This window comes from Octopus sinensis, linkage group LG5, assembly GCF_006345805.1.
Source record: "Octopus sinensis linkage group LG5, ASM634580v1, whole genome shotgun sequence".
In the NCBI taxonomy this organism is placed as follows: Eukaryota; Metazoa; Mollusca; class Cephalopoda; order Octopoda; family Octopodidae; genus Octopus; species Octopus sinensis.
The window spans coordinates 45,795,374-45,819,399 of NC_043001.1; the positions used below are offsets into that span (position 1 = coordinate 45,795,374).

General features: G+C 35.6%; 1 protein-coding gene across 4 annotated transcripts in view; it reads right to left on the minus strand.

Moving 5' to 3' along the window:
• LOC115211580 (probable E3 ubiquitin-protein ligase HERC4) overlaps positions 1 to 24,026 on the minus strand; it is a 112,161-nt gene that overhangs the window by 54,683 nt on the left and 33,452 nt on the right. For 3 of the 4 annotated variants that reach the window (XM_036503387.1, XM_029780134.2, XM_029780132.2), the window contains exon 2: positions 9,699 to 10,071. In XM_036503387.1, the coding sequence (XP_036359280.1) occupies positions 9,699 to 9,939 (241 nt within the window). In that variant the 5' untranslated portion in view covers positions 9,940 to 10,071. Of the gene's footprint in view, positions 1 to 9,698; positions 10,072 to 10,173; positions 10,393 to 24,026 lie in introns of those variants that run through there. The other variant, XM_036503388.1, reaches the window with a different exon arrangement.

Here is a 24,026-nt window from a genome sequence, read left to right on the forward strand (position 1 = left end):
TTATGGGGACATTCACATTTACACTTTCACTAAGGAATTATCAGGCAACACACAAAAAGTATTTACCATTACACACAGACACATTTGTTTCAGAAATGAGAAAAAATGTATTTAATACATACAGTATGATTATTTATCTATACTTTGCTTCATCACCCTTCAGAATGTGAGAAATATAGTGGCTATAAGAGAAGTGCCAACTCATCAATAGCTATTTCATATATATAACATTAAAAAATTGATTTTTCTAATGTGCAGCAAGGTTACGGAAATATAGTGAAGGCACATTTGCTTGACCCAACAAAATGTTGGGTCAAGCATGTTTAGTGCTTGACCAATTCATTTTAATGTCTGTTTTCCCATGTGACCTTGGGTTGGATGAGGACTTATTTGAAGCAGCATGTTAGAGTACATTGCTCTTCCTATTGGCAACCTTTATCTGTTTTCAGAGAACTTTTTATTCACTCGTCTACAAACATGCAGAATGACTGTTAACAAGAAAATGTAACTCACTAGTTTATGCACACACAGATGCATATACATAGGATGGGTTTCCATACAACTTCTGTCTACCAAATCTACTTAGAAGGATTTACTTAACCCAGAGCTACTGCACAAGACATCCAAGTTGCCATGCAATGGGACTTAACTGAAAACCATGCTGCTGCAAAGCAAACTTTGTAACCACACAGCCACATGACATTTATGCATGAGTGTGTTTGGGCAGACTTGGATTGAAAGGTGATAAACAATGAGCAATCAGTCATGGAGGTGAAAAGCAAGTGTCTCCATGTGGCTTTACCTCACATTGAATAGATGTTATTAGTGAGGAAATGAGTTAGAAAAGAACATTATATTATTTGGCCAAATCCAAAGAAAGCTCAGTATTACAGTCTAATTGATATTCACTGTTATTAAGTCTGGCAATCTTGGAAACAGAGTGAAAGCTTTGGTTTAGTTATTTTTTCTTTGTACTTTGGTTTACTTCACATTTAAAACTGAATCATCTCTCTGACTTTGTTAGTTGTCTGAAAACAAGTCATTTTGGCAGCCAAACACAACAGGGAAACCATTAATTGTTTTGCCATACTATCAGCACTTCTGTTACTACTTAGAGGTTCTGGGCTATAAAGGACAATGCTTAATTTAATTGCACAAAAAAGAAAAAAAATGTTACTACTTTACACAAAATTTAACTTCTATGAGCTGGAGGCCAGTGAAAGAGTTTATATCGTCACTAGATTTGAAACAGCCAAATATCTCTCTACAAACTATTTAGTATTTTTGAAAAACAAAAACCACATAAATGAAGAATTTTCAGGATTGTTCACTTACTTCAGCATTGCTGTAACAACATTTGAGCTTTAATGAAATGAAGATTTGTGAACTCACTCTCAGTTCATATAGACATATACTTCTAATATAATAAATGTGAAAATTTGTGTGTCAGTGTGTCACATTTTGACCCCACTCTCTCACTAGTCATTGACACTTCTACTATTTCTCATGTTGGGGTGAGAGTAATAGTAGGCATAGGAGATAGTGAGGGCGGTGGCAGAGAGAAAGAATAAGAGGAGAGAAAGAGAGACAAAGAAATTTAGGGAGAGTTGATGTTATTTTTATTAAAAGTAATAGGGTTGATGGTGGCAGTGAGAGTAATAATAAGAGAGAGAAAAAGAGTAGGTATGTGAGAGAAAGTGGGACTGGCCACTGAACTAACAGACTGAAGTAACATACTGAAGGAACACACACATTTAGCCTTTTTGTGATGGTAATAGTATGAGCTATAGTTGTGATAGAGGTGGAGGTGACAGTGGTACCTGAGGGAGTGAAGGATGAAGTGAGAGTAAGCGATGTGAAAGACAGTGGTGATGGTGATGAAGGGGAAGGTGGCGAAGTCAAAGGTATTGATGGTGGTGGTGTCAGAAGTCTGCATGGTGTGTGTATGGCAGATGTGGTGGCAATGGTGGTGGTACTGTTGTTTATCATGCAGCTTTGCAATAAGTTCCAAGTCAACAAATTATATCATTGTTTTGATGAAAATTGTTCATTACTTGAAAAATATTCGTCAAGTTTAATAAAACCTAATATGTATTCAATGCATGAAATATCATTGTTGGGCCCAAGGCCTAATGAAGAACCTGCCACAGGAGCTAGCTTAAGAGCCGCCCAATAGGGTGGCTTTTAAGCTAGTATATATATATATATATATAATCATCATCATCATCGTTTAACGTCCGTTTTCCGTGCTAGCACGGGTTGGACGGTTTCGACCGGGGTCTGGGGAGCTCGGGACTGCCCCAGGCTCCAGTCTAGTCTGGCAGTGTTTCTACAGCTGGATGCCCTTCCTAACGCCAACCACTCCGCGAGTGTAGTGGGTGTTTTTTACGTGCCACCTGCACAGGTGCCAGAGGGGTCTGGCATCGGCCACGTTCGGATGGTGCTTTTTATGGGGGGGGGTGCAGAAATATAGGGGAGCACCAGTGGGAGGGGTGGTTCAGAGGACATATATATATATATATATATATATATATATATACATATATATATATACACTTTTTATTCTTTTCTTTTACTTGCTTCAGTCATTTGACTGCAGCAATGCTGGAGCACACCCTTTAATCGAGCAAATCACCTGCAGGACTTATTCTTTATAAGCCTGGTACTTATTCTATTGGTTGCTTTTGTCGAACTGCTACGTTGCAGGGATGTAAACACGCCGGCATTGGTTGTCAAGCAATGTTGCAGGGACAAACACATACAGACATATATATATATATATACGATGGGCTTCTTTCAGTTTCCGTCTACCAAATCCACTCACAAGGTACCATGCAGTGAGACTGAACACGGAACCATGTGGTTGGTTAGCAAGCTACTTACCACACAGCCATTCCTGAGCTTTATATCTATATCTTTTTTTTCATGCAATAGATTATACAAGAGATTATAATTGAGGTTAAAATTTATCATTAGCATGAATTCTTTTATTGCGGAAATTTGATGTATCCACTCAAAATGTCAATGCCCTTGACTGCAGAAAGAATTTTTACATACCAATTTTTGTTGAGGAATGTCATGTTTGAAACTATTCCAAGTTTATTGGGGAAACATGACTTGCAGAAAACACCAAGTCTGTTTTTGGCGGTTAAAGGGTTAATGGTAATTTGACCCAAAAATTAAAACTTATAATGTGAGACTTCATGTGGTTATTCAACCTGCTAAATATAGCAGCCAAATCTCCTTCAGATCACATCCTACTGTCTTAAATAAAGGCGGCTGTATTGGATGAGGCAGCCCTGGATATAAACATAGCTAGAACGTTTTTGAGCATAGATCCGCACAATTAGTGATGACCTGTTGCTAAGCAACAACATGCTTTAAGTCCTAAATTCTTAGAACAAAACAAAAGATAGAGTAGCTGCATCTAAAAATGCATATCCAGTACTTTTCTGCAATTGGTTACTGCTGTACAAAAGATAAGTTCAAATAAAGCTGATCAAATTTACCTAATGACAACTGATTACTAACAAAAAATTCAGACATAAAAGATCTGTAAAATAACACCCACAATACCAATCCACTCTACTACCATCACATCTCATTATCAATCTATCATGTCCTAATCAACTACTCTCTGGTTACTGAACTCTAGTGTGTACTAACACACAATCACACTATTAAATTGGTAATTATTTCTGTATACTAAAGGATGGTAGTGGAGTGTTCTATATACTATACAGTATTCCCATGCATATCATATACAAAATTAATAATCTTTTCCTTGTTATTTGCAACATTAACGAACATATTCCCATTCAAACATGAAAAATCCCACACCCTCCACATGCAAAAAAAAAAAAAACAAACAAAGACTAAAGAAAAACTGCAATAACCCAGCACTGTGCAGGAGAACAGCAACTGTTGCACAGATTGAGTTCATCTTGCACAAGTAGACTCTATAGACATACAAAAATAGACAAGACAGTGAGATGGGTACATGCCCAGGATGTCATACAGCAATCCATACAATCAACCACTGTATGTGAGAATGTGAGGTATGTTCCTCAACTTTGAATAAACAAACCTATAATCATAAGCATTTTAAATTTAGCCTCCTGTCCCCTCAGCATTGCATAATTATTATTACTAAATTATTCAGTATGTCCCCTTCTCTTCCAAGATGGTAGGGTGAAATTTAAGAGATTTGGCTGCCATTACTAGCAGGTTGAGCCTGTAAAAACTCCCTCATTGGTTCTTCATCATCCTCATTTTATGCATTTTTTAAATATTGGAATGAGTTGGACAGATGCCAAGTATCTCACCACTTATCATAATCCTTCATTATCTGCTACACATACCAAGAGAAAAAAACTAGTCAACTTTGTTTTGCATTTTGTGTGATAATTTTTTTAAAGCCTTTTGATACCAGCTTGTCTCTTGCTACCTGTGGTTCATATAAATTTATGCCACCAAAACACGAAAGTTATTTTATTAACGTTTTCATTATTTTCAAAATCAACTGCTGGTGCTATGTAAAAAGCAGTGGTGATGGTGCCACATAAAAAGCACCAACACACTCTGAGGAGTGGTTGGCATTAAAAAGGTCATCCAACCTTAGAAACCAAGCCAAAACAGACTTCAGAACTTGGTGTGGCCCCTGGCCTGGCCAGTTCCTGTCTAACCATCCAACCCATGCCAGTATGCAAAACAGGTGTTAAATGTTGATGATGATGATGAATTGCAATGATAGCGATATATTTCAACAGAAACATAGTAATAAAATGGTTAATTAGCTAGATACCGTTCATATTACCAACTACTTTACAGCATGGACTGGGTGCATTATGTTACCAGCACTGAAAAAGTTGTCTTCAGTAGAAATAAAGAGCTGAGTCCTATCAACTCTATCAGTTTTAATTAGAGTTACTGATCTACTACACAGTTGTCAGCTTTATGGAGTTTATGTCTCTTCCATATAGTCATTTTTTGCTTTGTTAGAAATCCATATTTCTACTAGATTTCTACTAGAATTGAATGTCATAATAAACTTTAAAAAGTATGAGACTAGCATTGTTGCTCAAAAATATTGGAATCACTATATGCTGTGAATATGTGTGAATTATCATGCCATGATAATTATTAAACCGAGTACTTAAAATAAAAATTTTAAGATGTTCAAATTATGATCTTTAACTACAAATAAGTAAATTCATTATAATACTCTTCATACCAAAATATATAAAAAAAACATATTTCACGCTGCATGCAAATTACCATAATAAAAAAAAAAAGGATTTATGATGAAGTCGAATTTATTTAACAGCAAAAGTATGAAACCGATATAGTTATAAGAAAAGATAATTTGCATTATGATACACGTATTAATGGAATAGTTATGCGAATTAAGCAAATTACTGCTAAATTACTTTTGATTGATTACTTGTAAATTTATAAAAAATATCATTCAAAGATTGAATTATTGCATAAAGATGACACTAACATTTGTACACATTTGTTTTGTTAAAATTGTGTATATGAGAACTTAATTTTTAATATAACTTAATTTTGATGAATTAAACAAATTTTTTGTGATAAAAGGATGCCACAGAATGTACAACATATAGTGATTCCAATATTTTTGAGTAACAATGCTAGTCCCATACTTTTTAAGGTTTATTATGACATTCTGTAACCCTTTTGAGAGTGTGCATTTTTCAATTCTAGTTTTGTGCTTTTTATGGCACCATTTGTAATATTTTATATATGTATTGTATTTCTCCAAAAAGGTGTGGCAGCCTTAGCAAAATCTAAAACAACATACTATACAAGGAAGAGAAGGTGAAAATGAGTAAAATAAAATTCTCAAAGACAGCTGCACGGCCAAACTATTGCTCATTGGTTGATGATGATTGAAAATTAACCAATAATATGCAATCAGGCAAATGGCTACAGCCCCCTTACACTTTCATTTGCAACCAAGGCATATACTGTCAGACACACATTCTGTTGTCAGTCACTGCATGCCTGACAGATACAGTAGGTTGACAGGAATAGCTAAGTGACAGTCCAAATACCTTATGATATTTAGGCCTGTGTTATTGTAGTGTACACTTTACCTTTCAAGCCTCTGTATACATCATAAGTTCCAACAATTTATTAGTGATGATCTGATTGACAATAAAAGCAATATTTCAACTAGAAATGTGGCAATTTTTATACAGAAAAAATGCAATCTTCCAAAAAGATAAGTTCTGTATATAGTTTTAATTTCCAGTCAAAAGATATCACTTCTCATTGCTTTTGGAAAAGCATATCTCATTTCTCACCTAATAGAGAATCTTGTGCTCAGTTGTTTAACCAAAAGTCAGCTGTGATTTAACAGACTTATGAATAGGGGTACTCTAATCATCACCATCCCAACTTTTTTCAAAGGTACAATGTATCTAAGATGACATAAGTACTTTTTCTAAGATGATCTGAGGGAGATTTTATTATTTTCAGCAGATAAAGGACCATTTAGCAGCTCATCAATAACTTGCCTTATACTCCTTGAATCTAGATGGCAAAGATGGTGATGGCTACATTACACACTTTGCAGTATTTCTTTTTACATCACTACATTTCTATTTCAAATTCTGTGAGAGGCAATGTTATTACAATGTTGACATAATATGCAGCCATAAAACATTAAAATCATATGCCATCTCCTTACAAAATGGCTTTTTGCCAACTCGAAAGAAATCAACTTTTACTAGGAATGAAATGGCTTTCAACTGGATTAAAATTCAGGTGGTATTGTTTGTCTTATCATTTACTTGTTTCAGTTATTAGACTGCATCCATGCTGGAGCACCATCTTGAAAAATTTTTTAGTCAAATGATTCAAACTCAGTAATGTTTTTTTTTTTAAACCTGACATTTATTTTATTGGTATTTTCTGCCAAACTACTAAGTTATGGGGAAGTAAACATGACAACACTAGTCGTGAAGCAGTGGTAGGGGACATCTTTAGGCACAAACACACACAACTGGTTTCTTTCAGTTTCTGCCTACTAAATCCACTCACAAGGCTTTGGTCAGCCCAAGGCTATAGCAGAAGAGACTTGCCCAAGCTGCCACATTGTGGGACTGAACCTAGAACCATGTGGTTGGGAAAAACTTCTTGCCATACAGCCACACCTGTGCTTGGCGATATTTTCTTAGAAACAAGTACCACATCATAATATAGTAATTTTTGGTCTTATTAATTGCAAGGTCTTTGATTTTGTCAGTGGAAAGAGACAGCCAATTGAAATGGCCTCAGTACATAACTGGTTACTGCTTGGATAAAAGACAATGCTGATCTCAGGAGGATTTAAATACAGTATCAAAAAAAATTAAACTAAAAGAGGGAGGGATACCTACAATGCATTTAAAGTGGTGCTTTAGTCTCAGTTGCACCACTCATTGTATTATTGCAGTTATAATAATCACAGTATCTATTCATGGTATGAGATGGATGACAAACATGTTCAGTCAAAGTGTACAACTTCATTTTAAGGTTGCAAAAACTTGGCAACAACTGCGAAAAATATGAAGATGTATTTCTATTTAAGGTGTGATGATGGTGATTGTTGTGTTATCAGTGAGATCATACCAGGAGATATAATGATAATACAGATGATGGCAATGGTTATGCAGTGTTAGAAATCACAATAAAGTAGTTAAAATATATAGCGACAGAGGCAATATTTAGACCGAGAGGTAATATTTATCCCCACTTAAACATCCCCACATCAAACTATACTGTGGTAGATAATCTATAAACTAGAGTGCATACAAACAAGTGATATAAACAAGACTGCATTTCACACCAAAAGCCAATATGAGAGTTTCTCTCATGGTATCTACCACAGTATAGTTTGTTCTAACAGAACATCCATGTTTAAGTGGGGATAAATATTACCTTTCAATAAAGTATAGTGTGCTATATCCTTGAAAGTAGTGTTTCTTGACAGAAGTAATCATTTAACAATAGATGAAATCAATATTTTCTTCAAAATTATATTATTAAATGAAAATATTTTTTAGTATACAGATGCACAAGCATGGCTGTGTGGTTAAGAAATTCACTTCCCAATCATATAGTTTTTGGCTTTGTACTGTGGCATCTAAGGCAAACATCTAATTTAGCCCCAGACAAACCAAATCCTTATAATTTGATAGATGGAAACTGAAAGAACCTCATCATGTGTGTGTATGTGTTTTCTTGTTTTGACATTGTATGTTAGTTGTAAATGAGTGTCACTTTCATACAAGTGGTGTCCATTTCTAAACTTCCATGAAAACATGTCCAACCAAGGAGAAATATCTTGAAAACAGGTGAGTGTTGGTGATAGAAAAGATATATGGTTGTAGAAAATCTGCCCCAACAAATTCCATCTGACCCATGAGAGCATGGAAAAGTGGACATTAAAACGATGATGAAGATGATGACAATGACAACACATGCACTATCCCAAGTGCATGTCCATTTTTCTACAGTAGCATGGTTCAGAATGATTGATTTCCTACACATATGTCATGAGAGCATGCAGATGGACCAATGTACTGGTAACTTATAGTCTACTGGCACTGCTTTATGGTCATCAAGAAGAAACTTAATGCTCAAGACTGCCTAACTATAAACAGTTCCATAGTAAAATCACTGTTCACTGCAGTAACTGACAGAAGGGTCACAGTATAAGGGATTTAACAAGTTTACTGTTAAATTACAGTGCTCAGTACAAACCTTCAAAGTTCAATAAAGATGATAAATCTATCCTGGTTGGGTAAATAACTATTTCCATGTAAATATGGATAATCACAGGAACACAGTGCCATTTTTTCATAAAAGTGCCCATGTGGTGCCACATATAAGCACCTGTGCAGTGCCATGTAAAAGCACCCAGCACACTCTGTAAAGTATTTTGCATTAGGAAACCATGCCAAATCAGACTGGAGTTCAGTGCAGCTCCCCAGCTTGCCAGGTTTCATCAGACTGTCCAACCCATGCCAGCATGGACAACAGATGTTTGATGATGATGATGATGATATTCTAAAATAAAAGCTGTTTGATATCATTTTTTCCATTCAAGCCCAAGAAGGATGTTTTTGTTATTGGAGCAATTATATTTTTACAGATTGATATCCTTTCTATAACCAAACCATGAATTAGAACAAAAGCAGGTTTGATGCTGGTCAAGCAAACTGGCGCAAGCAGTATTATATACCAGTTTCAGACACATGAAATGGCTGTAGTAAAATTTAAATCACCTACTGCATGATGAGAAATAGTTGAACACTATTGTGTTACAACCATTGTATTTCATGTGGTGTTTATTTCAAATACTGATTTCTTCCACAGGCTTCAAGACCTCAAGTTGGGGAATGAGTATAGTCAGTTATATTAATATTGACCCTAGTACTGAACTAGTAGTTTTATTTTATCAATCATGGAAAGATAAAAAGGTAAAGAAAACTTTCAGCAGGAATCAAAATAAGAATTACAAGAGGGTCACAACTAAATATTGCAAGGCATTTTTGCTAATTAAACTGTCAATATTCCTTTTAGATATCCAAGAGATATAATTAAAAACAGGAGACAGTGAGTGAGTGAGTGGGAGAACAAATTCAATGATATGGTTAGAAAAAAAGAAAACAATTAAATACTCTTACCTAGTCTGGTTCTAGATTTGTTGTGTCCCAACTGACTGTAGTCATTGTTACCACAGGAGTAGGTTTCACCACTTTCTAGGGCAATTAAAGTGTGGTGTTGACCACAAGCAATGCTCACAATAATATTGTTTATGTCATCAGAGTACAGTTGTTTAGGACTTGCTACTATGTTGACATCATCAGCTCCAATGCCCAATTGTCCATCTTGAGAGTTACCCCAACAGAACACTACATTGGACATAGTGGGCTACAGGGCAGGAAAAAAAAAAGCCACTGGCCAAAGACAATGAATTACTTCATTCAGCCAGAACTGTATTTTGCTTCAATTCAGGTTATATCTTGCTTTTAGGAAATTTGCTTCCAAGATTGACAGCTGCAAATAGTAAACAGAAAAATTATTAAATGAAAGCATTTAAACAATATATGAGAAAAGTCTCAAAGATAAATAAGTAAACAACAAAAGTAGGACAGTTACTTGGCTTAAAGAAACTAGTGTTGATCAGAAGATGGGTAGTGACAATGACCCACACAGGTCCACTCAAACTAATGAGGTTGATGTGGTTCGTTAAGCATGAAAACATCGGCAAGAAAACCACAGGTAGGGAGAACGTAGCCAAAGATATCCAGGAGCCATGTGATGGTATTAACCTAGGCCTACAAAACTTTGTTGACTGAATCAGTAAATAGTTCAAAGTACTTCTGAAATCATTACTGCTGAACATCAATTTTTCCACCTTTAGAAGTTCTTTTGTTGTTGTTTTTTTTTTTGGAGTGTGGAGGGGAGAAGAGTAGAAACTTATATAAGCAAGCCAGTCAAATGCAGCCTGTAAAATTATCACCTATGTACAAGTAAGCCAATCAAATGCTGCTTGTAAATTAGCAAAGCAATCTACAAGCTGACACTTCAGGGACAGCTTTCTATTGACATTATTTTCTGAATTAGATTTAACAGCCTGGTTGCCTCCCTATTGCAGCAAGTATCAAATGAACCAAATACTGAACAAGTTAACAAGGTCAATGATCCAACGTAAAGTGTGAATATGTTCTGGATAATCTTTGTTTTTCCTACCACCTTGAGCTTCTGCAATTAGGTGCAGACCAACTTGATTATTGAGGCATGAAAGACATCACCTTGATGCTGGTGTCTTCCATGTCAACTGACACTACCCTTGTATGTTATGTGGCAAACAAGGCTGTGCATAGGCAAAAGCTCTTCTTTGCATAAGGAGAAGGGTAATATGTTCAGTGCCATATTATATTAACAATTCTGGAGCAATAAAAGAGTGAAACCTTGAGGTAGTTGAAATAACAATGGTAGAGAATGATACAATGAAAAAAAAATGACTATTGATCAACATGGATGTAGGGAAACACAAACAAAAACTGAAGAAACGAAAATGTATATAATGCAGAAAAACAGAGAATACGCATGTGTATGTGTGTAAATGCAAGAGAAGGTATGAAATAAAAGGAAAAGGAGAGAGAGAGAGCATGCAAAGACAGCACAGAAAACAGGCATAAATGAAAACAAAATAAGTGGGAAATGTGAAGGAAGAAAGGGAAAGGCAGATAGAATTAGTATTAGGAAAATCACACAATATCTGTATGTATGTATGTGTGTGTGTGTGTGCACGCGTATACATGTGTAAGAGCGAAGGGGAGGAAGAAAGAAAGGTACATTAAAGTAAGAAAGTAAGTCAGAATGGGGGAGAGGGAGAGGCACATTAAAGTAAGAAAGAAAGGGTGAACAGGAGAGGGAGAGAAAATAAATGGGAGGTGGGGAGGAAATCAATGACAATCTGTAAAGAAAGAAATATTTCCACCAATTAAGAATGAAACAATGGGTTCCAGCAAATAGATTTGACTGGAATCTGTAGATCTTATTGTTCTCAATGTTGTTGTTGTTGTCGTTGTTTTAGTATACACTTTGTTGTTGTTCTGCACATTGTTTCCTTAATGTTTGTTTTCTTGATTTCTATTTTTTTAACTTGTACATTTTCCCTATTTGCTTCTCTTTTTTTTTTTTTTTGCTTTTTTCAAAAAAAAAAATTAACCATTTATGGTTGTCTTTTTTTCTTCATTGTTTTTGTACATCTGGGAGAGAGAGAGAATGCCAATGTTTGCTTGCTTGCTTGTGTGTGTGTGACATATGTATATAAACATATATTTGTATACTCACATGCCTACACACACACACACATACACAGAGAAATAAAACACAAAAATAGAAAAATATACTTCAGAATGGAGAAAATTGGTGGAGGAGGGATGAACCAGTACTGGGTGATAGAGGCAATCAACTGTGAAAAGTATGTCAAAGTTAAGAGAGAGAGAGAGAGAGAGAGAGAGAGAGAAAGTGCAGCAAAGGAAGGAAGGAAGGAGGGAGGGAGGGAAAGGGAGGGACATACAACAGCAGTCTGCCATTGCTGCACAACATCGGTATATAATGCATTTATCAATTTTATTCAGTATATACAAAACAACACACACATATCTACACAAACAACTGTATCAACACACAAATTATAGTTACATTGTGGCAGTCATGGTAGAAATTGACAACACACATACACTGTCATATTTACTGTCACTTCATTATTATATTGTAATGATACATAAATATATATATATATATAATATATATATATATATATATATATATATACACACACAGTACTTGATATAAAGTTTTTCATGATATATCCATGATCTGGTCACTGACAATGTCTAAGTAGTGAACATGTACATACAAACATGCATACACATGTACTAACATGTATGTGCATGTACATGCATGAGCATATACACCTACATACACATACCCATATACATACATACGTACAGATGTATGTAGTCCAAAATAAGAAAAAACATGAAGACTAAGTGAAAACAATAAACAGGGCGTGTTGGGTTTATGCACAGGAAAAATGGAAGTCTTAATACTTCAAGCCGATGCCCTTCTTCAGAAAGGATAGATGAGAAGAGAAAAAGATGGAGAGAACAAAATGTGTGTGAACTAAAACAGCCAAGGTATCCTGAAAATATATGCATTTATGCACTATATACACATCTACGTACATATATAAGTAGAAAGACACAAACATTTTGTCCACTACTGAAGTCTGATAGTCATGTTTTAGATGACCTGAAAGTTTGCATACTGTGACAGCTGGATAATATCCAAAATCTGTTTAAATAAATATCTGAACAAACTCTACATCTTATTTGAGTACTATCTTATTTTGTTTACACCTAATATTTGTATGTGGATATGTAAATATCTATTTGTACATGAATATATATATATTGAGTGAATGAGGGTGTGGTATTGAGAGAGGTGGCATTGTACCAAATATTGAGAAGCAACACTTGATATAAAACCGCCTTCCTCCATCGAGGGGTCTTGTCTTGTAAAGTACTTGGTGACCTCACTAGTATTGGTGCTATCAAAAATGCACCCAGTACATCCAATCATAAAAACCATTCAAAACAGACATTGGAGCTTGTTGCAGCCCTCTGGCTCATTGAATCCTGCTGAATCGTCCAAACCATGCCAACAATGGAAAATGGATGCTAATGCTTTAGTATTTAAACTGGCCATATCCGGCCCAAATATTCTACTTATTTTACATTCAAACTAACCAGATCTGGCCTCTAACACCATCCCCATAATATTCTTCTAAAAACTAGCAGTTACCTCATCAAAATCCCAAAGTTACAAGATAATGCAAAGATTAATTCAAAACATGCGAATAAATGATAACGATATATGGTAATGGTGCCAGTCATTTTACAATTGAATCCAAGAAGCTGTTTCCATTGGTTTTCCAAATTGCTGTAACTATGTGTCAGTTGCAATCACAACAAAAGTATTATTCTTTTTTGATGATGGGGCAAGATTTGAATTTTGAGTGCACAGAGCTGGAATAGACACCACAAGACCTCTTGTCTGGCACTCTACCACTGCCCTGGACTTCATACTTAGGCCCTTTGCTTCCAATGGAGTGTAAGCCCCCAACAACTTTTATCAGGTTGTCTTTCCCTGTAAGAAGACCTCTATCTCCCAGGTCTTGTTGGTTTTGAATTGTCATCAATACTTCTGTAACTTTGCTTTCTAGGTAGAGGTGTTGGCCCTACACAAACCCATTTTTACCCCTGGAAAGGGGTGGTGGATATTAACCAGTCCTTTTTCTTTTGACCTGTCCAGCATGGGAAACACTACCAAGAGCATGTGCTCAACTGGCATAGTTCTCAGGGTCATTGAAGCATACAAGTCACCACACCACAACAAGAACTGGTGGTGGACTGCCCTGGTACCCCAAGGATGACAGTAGAAGACTTGAAATTTGAATTCAGGATACATACAGAGAAATGGTGGATTTAGTTGGATATTATGCAATTTTGGTTTATGTTTTGATGTCAAAGTCTAGAAATATTATCTACTGTGACAACTGAAAGCTTTTTAGTTAAAAATGAAACAATTTTGTTTTTACTGATAGGTGAAAAAAACTCTTCAACAAAAAAAGAAAAAAAAGCCCGGTGAAGATAAATTAAATGAAGAGGGAGGAAAGTTCAGGACAGACATGAATATGAAAAATGAGAGCTAAAATTGCATCAAGACTTTAACTAATCTCATAAGTAGTAAAAATAGAAGAGACCATTCCAATATGAACATGCAAAATTCTGTCACTGCAATAACCTAACAGTGTCTTTCTAAAACAGTTTATCAAGCTAAGCTTTCCTTAGCAGATAAAAAGTATTAAAACATGCATGCATGTGTGTGTGTGTTGTTAAACTTGGAGATGGTCATATATTTTTGCCAATTAAATATATGCAGCTTTATTATTATTATTTTAGTTTCTTTGTCAAAATTCTTTTGTTACACACCTTGTGACCTCTTCAGCAACTCTCTATCCCCCGTCCCCTCCTGTTCAGCTTAAAGCTGAGGTGAAGACCAAATACATAGTGTGTTTAATTGGCAAAATATGACCATCCCCAAGTATAACCATATCTGTTTCAACGCACAATTTCACATCAAGAATCTTGCAAAACAAATACATTAATGTGTGTGTGTGTATATGTATATATATATATATATATATATAAGTACCCAGTACAATCTATAAAGTAGATGGTGTTAAGAAGGGCATCCAGCTGTAGGAACTATGCCAAAACAGACATGGAGGCCTGAACAGCCCTTGAGCCAGTCAGCTTCTGTCAAGCCATTCAACCCATGCAAGCATGGAAAACGAACGTTGAATGATGATGATGATGATATATATATATATATATATAAATTTATCTGAATTAAGTATCCAGATGATATGATACATAAGAAGGTTTTTACACCAGGTAATTTGAGTGTACAGGATATTGGTGACTATTTTTTTAGATTTGCCATTATACTTGCATCATACCTAGGAGTTCTTAATAGAACAATATACTATTTTCTATGTGGAAATAGATAAGAAAAGAACTGACCTATTTTATTTAATGATTATCATTGAAATATATTAACTGTCGCTGTGAGAGTCACTAGAATTAGAAAATGCAATTATGTAAGGGTGAGTGGCAGTGGTGTCAAAAGGTCTGTTAATTCTTGGCACAATAATGTGTTTTTTTCACAATGTTCACCATCTGTGACAAGGTTGCTTTGAATCATGCATTCATAAATATAGATTATTCAAGTTCTGGTTCAACACAAAGTTCATTAGCCTTGTTTAACTCTTTAGCATTTAAACTAGCCATATCTGGCCATGATATTCTATTTTGGCTTATGTTCAAACCAGCCAAATACAGTTTCTTACACCTGCACTACAATGTCATACTAAAATTAAACAATCCCATTTTCAAAATCTCAAAGCTACAAGATAATACATGACTAATTCAAAACAATGTGAATAAATATGCATTATATTTGACAAAACTAATCTGAAAGCTAAAGAATTAAATATCACAACAGCATGACAACTCATCACTTTTTCAAAGTCAGAGTAAATGGATGAGGGAGACTTTTGCAGATGATAGCATATTCTTCCACTTAACAATCTAGGTTTTCTCTGTGCAATAGTGTCTCCATTAGTATGCACCAAATGTTTTTGTACATGTTGAGGTTCTCCAATTGTCACCTCTTTGTATTCATCCTGTATAGGAATTTATGAAAAGCAAACAAAATCCTTTTCAATAATATTTCTACTATCCTCTTCACTACACACAGTACAGGTGAAATAAAATACACTGAAAGTACCATATTTGTTAGCGTATAAGACACATACCTTGTGTTTTTAAATATATAAAAAAATTGCTCTGTGCCTAGTGTGTCTGTAATAAGGATGAAAGACTGAATACCATACACTAGGGAGCCAGATGTGCATAAGTCCACTAGGTATAATAATAATTACTAGCTGGACGCATGAAAAATTCACGGAAAATATAAAAATATAATCATCTGTAAATTGTCTGTTGGTGCTATTAGAAATGTTTCTATATTGTGACTGTTACAGAATATAGAAAGAAGTATAAAACCGATAACATCCAACCAAAATATCTGTGACGCAAACATAATTACTATTTAGCCTTAAAATACATTGTATATATTCAAAGAACCTTCTTGGTTTAGTGGTATAGAATGTTCTTCTGGTATTTTATCCTTTTATTTGCTTCAGTCATTTGATGGTGGCCATGCTGGAGCACTACGTTTTAGTCAAAGAAATCAACCCCTGGACTTATTCCCTGTAAGCCTGGGGCTTATTCTATCTGTCTCTTCTGCTGAACAGCTAAGTTACGAGAATGCAAACACACCAACATCGGTTGTCAAACAATGGGGGGAGGGGGGCAAACACATACATAACTATATATATGGCGGGCTTCTTTCAGTTTTCGTCTACCAAATTCACTGATGAGGATTTGGTCGGCCTGAGGCTATAGTAGAACACGCTCTTTAAAGTAGAGAGTTGAATTTCGTGTAGCCACCTGTTGGCAACTTTCCTCTTTTTAATTTAACAATGTGTGTCTGTATCCATGCATCAACTTTTCTTTCCATCTATGTATCTACTTTTCTTGCAATGTGATAAACATTTAAAAACACAAAACGAACACTGTCACCACTCACTGTCTCTCTTTCTCTCTTACTTCCTCTCTGAAACATTTAAAAACACAAAATGAACGCCATCACCATTCACTCTCTTTCACCCTCTCTTTCTCTCCCTTTCACTTTTACTTTTTCTCTGTCCTCTTCTCTCTTACTTTGCCATTCACTTCTTCCTTTGAAGTAAAGAGTGACACGCAGCACAGGTATGGACAAAAACAAACAAAACGAACTGTATTAATATTATTGATTACGAATAATATAATATTGAAAACAAGCTAAATTATCTCAGTCTTTTATCTGGCACCTTGCTGCACTCAAGAAGACCTGTCCTCAACAGCAGAAGTGTTAAGGCTGCTCTTCCTAATGAAAGGGGTTGGCCTGTAAGAGCCCTGTGCTGGTGCCACGTAAAAGCACCCAGCACACACTGTAAAGTGGTTGGTGTTAGGAAGGGCATCCAACCATAGAAACCAAGCCAAATCAGAACCTGGTACAGCTCCCCAGCTTGCCTACTCCTTCAAACTGTGCAATCCATGCCAGCATGGAAAACAGATGTTAAAGGATGATAATGTCAGTAGAAACTTACAAAAAATTGTAAACAGTACGTTGGTAGTTGTGCGGGGAGGATACATCAACTCAATACACCTCCATCCCCAACCTACATAATTCACACTTGATATAGGTCTTACACTATTTAATGACTGTTACCTTTAAGAAACATTTTCTAATTGTCTAAATGAAAAATTCTCCCAAAACATATGAAAGGAATGTTTAATTTCCATTTGCCTATCAGTAATTTGCAACAAAAAAAACGACAACAAAACCATTGTGGTTGTGCACCACCCTAATGGCTGATCATGTTTACAGAAAACACCACAACCAGAAATACAAGTTTTATGTCCTGTATGGGAATTCTCTTGGTCAAAATATAAACAAATATACAGCTGAACTGAAAGACGATAAAGTTGAAATATGTTACTCTCATAATGTAGTTTATGATAAATTTATGGTTTCAAACTGCGTTCTAGTATACTATCACAACATTGTATTTACATGTACAAACTCATAAATTTCCTCCTACAAAACCACTTTAAAAAAACCTTTCAATGGATGTATGATGAAACATACTAAATTTGTTTTGTTTTTTTCCATAAAATATACTTGTAAAATAGAGAGGCATTGTGAGAGTGCAAATTATATAAAAAGAAGGTAAAGAGTAAAAACCCCGTTTGGTCATGAATGACCATGGGATTGCACTTCTGAGGCACAAGACCAGGCAAAGTTGTTTATGGAAGACCAGCAGTCGCCCATGCATACCAGCGTCCCCTCTCCATGCCACCAATGTTGTCCAAAGGCAAGGTAAAAGCTGATACAGCTTGGCACTGGTGATGTCACAACTCATTTCTACAGCTGAGTGAACTGGAGTAAAGTGAAACAAAGTGTCTTGCTCAAGAACACAATACACAGCCCGGTTCAGGAATCAAACTCATAACCTCATGATTGTGAGCCCAATGCTCTAACCACTGAGCCATGAACCTTCACTTATACGCCTGCAAATATATTTGTTTGATGTCTAAGAAACAAACTACTCCTACCAAATACACTTCACTGAGAAAAGTTGTAAGAGGTGAAGTTCAAGTCACAGTCAAAGCGCGACAAACTTACAAGGTTATTTTAGTAGATTTGTGTGGGGTCCATGCCTGTTTACACTAGTTTAAGAAGAAAGAAGGGGTTTATATAGTACTCCCTTATGTCCAATAACTTAGCTGTTCAACAAATAGAAAACGATAAAATATGTACAAGACTGAAGTGTGTGCTGGGGGGTTGAAATAATTGACTAAAATCCTGTCAGGCAGTGACCCAGCATGTCAAAGAAATAAAAGAGTAAAAAAGAAATACCGCTGATGTGGTTAGCAAATAGATGAAAGAGTAACAGGTAAAAAGCAAGAAAGAAAGAATAAGTGTGAGCGAGAACTTCTAAGTGAGAATGAACAGAAAGAGGAGTATGAGAGTTATGGAATGAAGTGTAGCAATCTTTGTGAATAATGTATTAATTTCACTTCATCAAACTGTTGCTGCTTTCACTTCAGTGGTCTCCTCATTTTTCATTAGGGATGTTGTTGAATTAACATTTTTTATTATTGAATTATTTTTTTGTGTTCTTTCATCTTATGTATTTTACTTGCTTCAGTCATTGGACTGTGGCAATACTGGAGCACCACCTTGAAGGGTTTAGTTGAATAAATTAAACCTAATATTTAATTTATCAGCCTCTTTTGTCTTTTGCAGAACCACAAAGTTTCAGAGACATATTGGGGGAGACAAACACCTAGACACATAGACTTGACATACTTCGGCACAGTTTCTGCCGACTAAATTCATTCACAAGAAATTGGTTGGCCTGGGACAAAAGACACTTGCCCAAGGTGCTGTGCAGTAGGAGTGAACTCAAAACAACATGGTTGCAAATTGAGCTTTGGGTTGCTGTTTTTCATTTTTGTGTTGCATACAAAGATGTTTAAAATCCAATAGCAAAAAACTTCAATTACCATCACTGAAGATAAACAAGCTGGCCATAGTACTGTGTTGAAAAAAATAAAACCTTTCTGAGCGACCAAACAGAGCCATAGTAGCTATACCTTGAGAAAATGAAATCTCTATTTTATTAACAAAGCTCACTTTGAAAGAGAGCCAAAAGAAAAGAGATACAAAAATTACTCCTGTTGACAATGACAGTGTTTAATCACAGGACAGCTCTGATTGAGTAGACCTATGATTAAAGACATTCCAGCTACACTCATCGTGTTATTTTAAATTATCATGAAATCTATCCTTCCAATGGTGGGTTGTAATCAAAAGATTTTGCCTCTATTTTTAGCATGTCAACTGACAACATATGGTTTCTTTGCTTTGCTTTCTCTTTAATCTCTCATTAGAAAGGTTTAACAGCAAGAAGGAAATGTGTGTATGTGTGTGTGTGTGTGTGCATATGCACATACAAACAGAACTATCACATTTGTTTCATGTAATGTGGGGAAAATTCACTTCTGGCCTTGGTCTGCCTTAATTCCACGAACTGCTTCTGTGATTTCTGAATCGTTACTTCATTTTTGTAAAATTTTGCAATTATTTCAACCGATAATGGCATTAAGCAAAAACAAAAAGAAAGCCTTTGAACTTAAATGTGACAGAAAAATTAGTGACAGTAAATTATATCAAAGTGCCTTCGTAGTATGTTTGTGAAATTTAGTGTTAAAAAAAGCAAACTGTTTTTTTATCTTGCCCAACATGAAAGTTGAGTAAAATAAAACATGTAGAAGCCATGTAAAAGTGGTATCTTCAACAGAGATCCAGTGCTGTTAATGTGCAAGGTTTTGAATTGAACTCAGCGAAATTCTCAGAAAACACATAGGAACTTAATGAGGTAGGTCCTAGACATTGCAAGTTTTAATGTTTTAGCTATGTGGCTGATTTTTCTTCCTGCATCAAACCTTTATAAAACAACAAGTTTAATATCCAGCGTAATCCTTTTACAGTTTCCATTTCACACTACAGCCCTCTATTCCACTTGACAGATCCTTTCCAAACATTTTGAATTGAAGATAAATCCAACGACAGCAGTGATCAACAATTATCCACAACAAATATGCAGTAAAAGAAAAATAGCACCAAGAAAGAACTATTTTGTGAAAGCAAAGAATTGTTGTCCTATTCCTTTAGGCGTAAAAATGGAAGTGAGAAGATGAAAAGGTGAAGGAGTGTGATGGGATGTTAGTTGAAGGGTTACTGGGTTCATAGGCACTTTGCTCCTTGCATCTGACTTGAACCATAAAAACCCTACAATCTACTCACATACACATGTGCACACACAAATACATATGCTGGTACTATAATTGTTGTAGCCAGTTAGTAATTCAAAAGTTGGTGGGTTTATAGTGGTGATGGGTTGTATTAGCTTTGATGATGACAGTAAGGGTATTATGAATGGTGGCAATAGTACCATTGTTATTCTTAATTGTTGCTGATATTTAGTTCCACCTCAATCCTCATTGACCTAATATTGATTTCAAATTTTGGCATAAGGCCAGCAATTTCATGGGAGGGGATAAGTCAATTATGTTGAGCCCAGTGCTCAACTGGTACTTATTCTATCATCCCCAAAAGGATGAAAGGTAAAGTCAACCTTGGTAGAATTTGATCTTAGAATGTGAAGACAGACGAAATGCTAAAAATTTTGCTTGGCATGGTAATGATTCTATCAGCTCACCACCTTTCATTGACCTAATATCAAAGACATCTTGTTCAACTTTTAAATACACTAGAGTACTACATTGTCTCATGTAATTGTTTTTTAGTTTAGATGGAATAGCAAATTATAATGTTCATACAGTTGTTGTTGGTCATTAGAGTTGGTGGGTTGGTAATGGTGGTGGTTGTATTGGTCTTTGGTGTTGTAGCAGGTTGTGCTGGTGTTGATGACAGTGATGGTGAAGAAGATTGATATTTTTTTTTATAGGCATGGCTATGTGGTTGAGAACCTTGCTTCCTAAGAATGTGGTCCCAGGTTCAGTCCTACTGCATGGCATCTGGAGCAAGTTTCTTCTATTTTAGGTTGATCAAAGCCTTGTGAGTAAATGTTGATAGATGGAAACTGAAAGAAACTCATTGTACATATGTGTCTTTTTGTGTGTACCCTAGTCTTAATACAGCATGATGGTTGTAAAGAAGCATCACCATCAAACAAACAATCTAGTTTGATATCAAGTGACTAGGGAAATATTACCTTGCTTGAAAACAGGTGAATGTTGATGACAGGAATGAGCATCCAACCATAGAATATTTGCCTCAACAAATTTTACCTGGTCCATGCAAGCATTGAAAAGTAGACATTGAATGATGATGATATAGACAGAAAGACAAATAAATAGATGCTCATCGAGATCCCAAATATATATATATATATACAAACATATACACAAATATTCACAATGAAAAATACCATCTCACAATCTCTAAGCATCAATAATAATGCATACGAAAGCATCTACATACACCACACATACGAATGTGTGTATTGTTATAAGTTTTTCAAATTGCTAATGACTTTCATTTTAGATAAAATGTTCAGAAGTGGCCTTCTGGCTAAGAAGAAAGAGTTGTTTTCAATTCTTAAAATTACTGAGTCTTTGTAATAGTAAAATTACAGAAGATATCTCATATCATAGAAGAGGTAGTTATAACTGACCTAAATTATTGTAATTTTAGTATATCATTAATATACATCTAGTAAGCTGATCTGCCAACTTTTGTTGTTCCAGACTGAAGTAAACAACTGTAACTGCACTTTGAACACACCATACTAAACACTGCTGGTCACAGCTGACTAGTTTGCAAAATGCAGTCAGGATGTCTGAAAGCTCACTAATGCAATAAAATTTTTTGTTAAACTGTGTGAAAATGCTAAAGAAACATATGAAAGGCTCCAGGCTGCATATGGGTTAACTTTTCACTGGTACAAGAGGATCAAGAAGATCTGAACATGCACAGAATTTGTGCAAAGTTTGTTCCCAGGTGCATCCAGGTAACCAACTACTTGACAGAGATGGGTATCAAAATTGCCCTTCATCTTCCTTACAGTCTAGGCCTTGCTCCCTGTGACTTTTTGTTGTTCCCAAGCTGAAGGAGACCTCAGAAGCAATAGTTTTGAAGATGAAGCAGATTGTCAGAAAGGTCCTGGACACCTTCACAAAGTGGCCAGAGTGTTGCAAGTGCTTTGAAGTCAGAAGATCAATCTTTGAGGAGAATAGAATTTTGTACTTCTTTGAAATTGATGTCTCTCCTGCTAAAGTTTGAAAACTTCTGGAATGCACCACGTGTGTGTGTGTGTGTGTGTGTATGCTCATGCATACTAGCAAGCTCACTTACAATGCTGCACTAGGGAACATTTGTAGAACTGATTTGCTTCTTACAAGATGTTGCATGAACATGACCAATAATAACCAATCAACAAGCATTATTAATCCTCTCAAAAGCAGCAGGCTGGCAGAATCGTTAGCACTGTGGACAAAATGCTTAGCGGTATTTCGCCCGTTGCTACATTCTAAGTTCAAATTCTGCCGAGGTCAACTTTGCCTTTCATCCTTTCAGGGTTGATAAAATAAATATCAGTTGAATACTGGGGTTGATGTAATCAACTCATTCCCACCTCCCACAAGCTGCCCTTCTGGCAAAGCTTGAAATAATTATTAATCCTCTCAAATAAACAATATGAAACCTTGTTAAATTTCAATCCCTAGTTACTTCAAAAACATGCAAAATTCAATCATACAACTAACTCCCACTACCTAAAATTACTGGTCTTGTAACCAAAATTGGAAACCATTATTATTACTAGTATCTTAATTCAATTTATTGTGGTATTATCATTAGGTTTGTAAGGATAGCACAGATGGTAATGAGCTAAACAGTAATTAACTTCGTTGACTGATGACAGTGTTCAAATACTGCTAGTCTGCTTCATCACTGGATTTGGTCCTACCATTGGCCTGCAGGAAATATTTACCATATTCAGTTCAAGAGACTACAGCTGCTCCAATACATCATACATGCATGTAGGGTACATATTACATTATGCAAAGAAGTTTATACAGCGTCAAGGGGTCATGAACTGACTGGGGGAAATACACACCAAAACTCTTGAAGCATAGTGACCAGAGACTACAACAATAGCATAACTTTCCATTTAGTATATAGGAAATAAAAAACAACATACACAAATATACATATATGCATCTAAACACATATATATACATATAAAAACACATATACATAGATAGGTATATATATATATATATATAAACATGTAAATACATACATACACACACACATATACAGGGTGCATAAGGTATTTGAGGACATACCTTTTTGGGGGTCATTTCTGCATTTTTTGCTAATTCTGTATAATCTTTGTTTCAGAAAATAATAATAGCAGTCCTGCTTACTCAAGAAATGAAGAGGCATGCGTGGTTATAAAGGCTAAGCATAGCTATTCAGAAATATCGCTATCTTTAAAAGTTGCCAGATCTTTCGTCCGCAGAGTTTGTAAGGAGCTAGAGACTGAAGATGGAAACCTGTCACTAGTATCAAAGCATAAAAAGCAATCTAAACACACTGAAATCATCAGAACACCTGAATTTATCCAGCAAGTTCAACAGACCATTGATTACAATCCCAGAAAGTCC